The sequence below is a fragment of the Papaver somniferum genome, chromosome 7, assembly GCF_003573695.1.
Source record: "Papaver somniferum cultivar HN1 chromosome 7, ASM357369v1, whole genome shotgun sequence".
Taxonomy (NCBI): Eukaryota; Viridiplantae; Streptophyta; class Magnoliopsida; order Ranunculales; family Papaveraceae; genus Papaver; species Papaver somniferum.
The window spans coordinates 49,672,756-49,677,683 of NC_039364.1; the positions used below are offsets into that span (position 1 = coordinate 49,672,756).

General features: G+C 36.0%; 1 protein-coding gene across 1 annotated transcript; it reads right to left on the minus strand.

Moving 5' to 3' along the window:
- Nucleotides 1–635: 635 nt before the first annotated feature.
- Nucleotides 636–3,000, minus strand: LOC113297251 (autophagy-related protein 8f). Its single transcript, XM_026545680.1, has 6 exons — nt 2,833–3,000; nt 2,367–2,417; nt 2,205–2,260; nt 1,407–1,459; nt 1,118–1,236; nt 636–986 (listed from the first exon to the last, which is right to left on the minus strand). Exons 2-6 carry the CDS (start codon nt 2,401–2,403, stop codon nt 883–885), a joined length of 369 nt encoding a protein of 122 aa, XP_026401465.1. The 5' UTR covers nt 2,404–2,417; nt 2,833–3,000; the 3' UTR covers nt 636–882.
- Between the last annotated feature and the right edge of the window lie 1,928 nt (nt 3,001–4,928).

Here is a 4,928-nt window from a genome sequence, read left to right on the forward strand (position 1 = left end):
CACCATCCTTCCACAAAAAACTCATCAAAACAAAAGTAACTTAAAACCCCCATCAAAACAAAATTAACACAAAAACCCCAAATTTAAATGTTGAAACCAAAATAAAATTTGATGAAACCAACATTTAAATTCGGGGGTTTTGTATCAATTTTTAAAAATTTGAAATTTTTGTATCAATTTTGTTTACGATGGAGTTTTAATGGATCCCAACATTTGAGTGGGATTTTTGTACCACAAATTTGGTCATCTTGGATTTTTATGACTAGTTTTGATTCGAGATACCCAAAAGGCGGGGAGTTTACACCAAACTTCGCTAGTCGGTTCTTGTACACCCTTCTAAGAATTTCTAAGAATGGACTGTAAAATTTAAATACAATGGAGAGAATTGTTTTATTGTTCCAACAATATGGCACAGAACCGCAAACTATGTGACACGAGCCCTGGTGCTGATGACCATGGCAGAATCGAAGTACATTTAAGTCTTGGTGTTTAATCCAAATTGTACAATTCCAAAATCCACACACCATCCAAATTGTGACAATTCCCGGACACCCTCAACGGTCCAATTATAATTGTCATTCATATACATTTTAAGTCTTGGTGTTTACAGATGCCAGAATAACTCATACCCAACATTCATGAATAATAAAGCATTTTATTTAAGGAGCGTATATAGTAAAATCCAGAACATCTTACTGACAGAACTGAGAAATATAAACAGAAGAGCATAACTATACAAATTTATCAGCAGCATGATCTTAGATATTATCGTCAGAGAATATCAGATGGAATTATTAACATTGGCAAGAATGCGAGAAAAAAGGAAGTCGCATAACTAAGACCATGGAAGAAAATAAGATTAACGAGTTAAATTAACTTGGGCTAAGGCAGAATCTGGGTCCCGAAGGTGTTCTCCCCACTGTATGTAACATAGAGAAATCCATCTTCATCCTTCTTATCGTCATATATCGTGGACATTATTGCACCTGTTAGAGCCACACAGCAGCAAAGAACATAAACCCATTCATTATTTGATCATCACCATTTACCATTGCAATGCCTTGATACACCCAAATGACAGCTGACTAAATACAAATTTTGATAGAGAGATTGATACCTGTTGGAGGGAGGACGTTATCCACAAAGATGAAGATTGCTTTCTCTGCACTCAACTTGATCCTCTTTCGGATTACATAGACAAATTGCCCAACAGTCAAATCAGCTGGCACTAGATACCTGTATAATAATGAAAAAGTTTATATGATCAAACACATCAGGTACTGAAGGTTGATAAGTGTTGCCGATAAAAGAAACTCAATTTTATGAATTTGCAGCAAAATAATACAGATGTGCAACCACATCTGAAGCAGAAGATGGAAGATCAGAGCCAAACCATGTCCACTCACTTTTTCTTATCAATGTTTGGAATCTCACTTCGCTCAGCTTTCTCCACAATCACCTGAAATAAAAAATGTAAATGTTCATATGCAAGCCAAATTGAGATTCAGTGGTTAACGATAACGACGTGATAGTTTGTTAAATAGTTTGTTAAGATGCAGTGAATGAAGCATGAACCAGAGGTTTGAAAGCCCAAAACTTGACAGCCAAAGACACTAGTAATGGAAATCAGACCACTTAAGAGGCTAGAGCACTGTAATGTATTTAAAGCAAGAGATGAGGTGCACATTATGTTCCGGTTTATGGAAAAGAAAACTAAGATATCCTAAACAAGATATGTGATTTCCTTTAACAATACAAAGAATCATGGTTGAAGCACATGGTGGTTATTGGCATCAAAACCAAGTTCTGAAACTAGGATTCCCCAAACCCTTGTTAAATTCTGGCTATTAATGTAAGAACCAAAAATGGAAATCCAGGAAGCAGTAAAGAAAGTGTTATTAACTCATCAAAACTTACTAGACTCACTAATAATTAAGATTTTAGGTTGTGAAGGACTCCCAAATAAAGAAACAAACAATTTAAGACTTCAATGCTCCAGAAGTCCAACAGTAATGTCTACATAGGCCTTGCAGAATACAAGATTTGAATATTACATGTCCGGAGATTACATAGGCAATGGAGAAGCAAATTCCCCTGGTCTGGCAAGTCCTATCTAACCCATATACTTATTATAGACAAGCAAGTCAACCAAATAATAGATAGCTAAAGAAAAAACAAAACCATTTTAATAGCGTAATTCTTACTGGAACTCTGTCTGGGTATTTCTCCCTGATTCTAGCAGCCTCGGCTCTCCTCTTCTCTGCAATAAGAATTAAAAAAAAATATGTCAGATAAATCCACAGATTCTGATACCAAATCAACTACATAGACGGCCAAAATAAGTCACCAGCAAACAACATACATACCAAGGTCATGTTCTTGCTTGAAGTAACTTTTCGCCATTGTAATCGAAATTACTGCAAAAAAGATAAGATACCCACACAGTAAGAATATGATCGACAACAAAGATGAAAAATTCTAGTGGAATAATTAATTACGATCATCGGATTTCAAGACTTAAACAACAAAAAAGAAAAAAGAAAAAAAAACAGAAACCCAATAAACAACAGTATGGTCACATCAAAACCTACAAATAAAAGCAAAAGTTATTTTTTTTTAGCAAACCCACTGTTCTAATCATGCCCAAAAATCATTAAATAAAAAATACAAGAAAAAGGGGGTTATGGTAGAATCCAAGAGAGCTAAAAATTGTAATCTTCATAATCAAAAATACTGGAACATAATCAATCAAATAATAATCATCACTAATAAAACTTGATCAGAAGCAAAAAGAGGAGATCATCGGCTGTTAAGGGGAAAACAAAGTCTAACCTGGTATTCGGGGTAAGGGGGTAGAACACAGAGAAAACTAAAGCCGGTGAGGGATTGAAGAAGATAACAACAAAGAATGGCGCCTTTAGATGCTTTCTTTTCCTTGTTTATATCTCTTTGTTTAATGAGTAGTATTATTTTCGATAGGTTTTGGTCTCCTCTTGTACGTCACTGTGTCCCATCTATTCACGTTTCCTCAATCGATGACTCTATCCTAAATCCCTAATCTGTCAATTGTCAATTTTATCCTCCTGGGGCCTATCACAAAGGCCATTTGTGGTAGCATTACGGGATGGGCCTGTTCTCCAATTTGTGCTGATATACTTTTCAAAGAGAGAATCAACATTAAAATTGAAGGCTTTTTTTTGGACCATGCTTTTTTTTGGGACCATGGTTCTATTTTTAGTAAGACATTGAGAAATAAATTTAGGTAATCCCTTATCTAGATATTTATATTAATATTTAAACCATCCTCCTGATTAATTTTGGATAATGATTAGTGAAATCATTAGTGAAATGATTAAGCTAAAGAAGTAGAATTATTGAGAGAGTAAAGTTAGAGAAGATGAAGAAGAAAAACATGGAAAATAATTTTTTTTTTTTGAGTTCACTAACCTTGAGTATTCAAGTGATGATTCAATTGATGATAGCACATCTGAATCTTCATCTCCTTCCTCTCCTAGAGTATTTGTTAATCTTCACAATGATCCGGATATGAGTTATTTCTTAGATGGTGATTGTATTCTTCCCCAAACTCAATCTCAAGATGAAAATGATGGATTTTACCAACCACAACCGGAGGAAGAGCATTTGGGTATGCTTCAAACTTAGATAATGTTGGTTTAATTGCTCCAAACTTTCAAAAAAAATGAAATTTTTTATGTAGATTTGGGCCAGTTCGGTTACCATATGTCAAGAACATGTAACCGAACTACACTTTCAAGTGTAGCTCGGCTACGTTTTCCAAACACGCAGGTTACCGAACTCGCTCGTTAATGGAGGTTTTGGTCGTACAGTGTAATGTTAGGTTTGCCCGCAATGTAACCGAACTTTAGGGTCTAGAAGTTCGGTTGCATTGCAAACAATAACTAACCGAACTTTACGTGAAAATAAAATTTTACCAACTGTACATAGTTCGGTTGATACGCAAAGTTCATACCAACCAACTATCCAACCGAACTTTACGTTAAAAAAAATTACTCCAAGTGTAAGAAGTTCGGTTAGTTCGCAAACTTTTATCCAAAAGCGTATCTAACCGAACTCACCGATAAAAAAAACAACCAAAGTTACAGTGCTATATTCGGTTACCCGGTATAAAATGGTAGGTAACAGAACTTTGAACTTAACAATTTATTTGGGTACATCTTGTGTGTTCGGTTACATATCAAATTGCTCTACCAACCGAACTTAAAGTTCGGTGATATCCTTATTTTGCGAAGGAACCGAACTTATGGACTTGTGTTGTTCTAATACAAGGAGTTCGGTTAAAAGTATTTTTTGCGAATCAACCGAACTCTGAGTTCGGTTAAGAAAAAATTAATTCGTGATAACCGAACTTTTTGCGACGAAACCGAACGTTTTGCGACGTAACCGAACTGAAAGTTCGGCTGAGACTTGTTTTTTGCGACGTAAACGAACTTTTCTCTGAAAAAAACCTCCATTAAACCTCTCTGCAACTTCCATTTTCAACTCATTTTGATGATTACTTCTCATTTATTCAACCAAAAACGAATGACAAGTAATGGGTTTGTGAAAATAGCTTTGTTAATGTTTTAAATTAAGCTATATATAGAGGTGGTGGTGGTTGGTGGAGGTGGTAATTGGAGGTGGTGGTGGTAATCGGTGGTTGGTGGTGGTGATAATCGGAGGTGGTGGTGGTGGTAATCGGTGGTGGTGGGCGGCGGTGGTGGGAGGAGGTGGTGGTGGTAATCGGTGGTTGGTGGTGGTGATAATCGGAGGTGGTGGGCGGCGGTGACGGGCGGTGGTGGTGGTTATATATATATAGGTGGTTATTAGGTTGGTTTTAAATTAAATTAGGTTAAGGGTAGGTTAGTCATTTCAACACTTTAGGACACTCCATATAACTATAGGGAAAA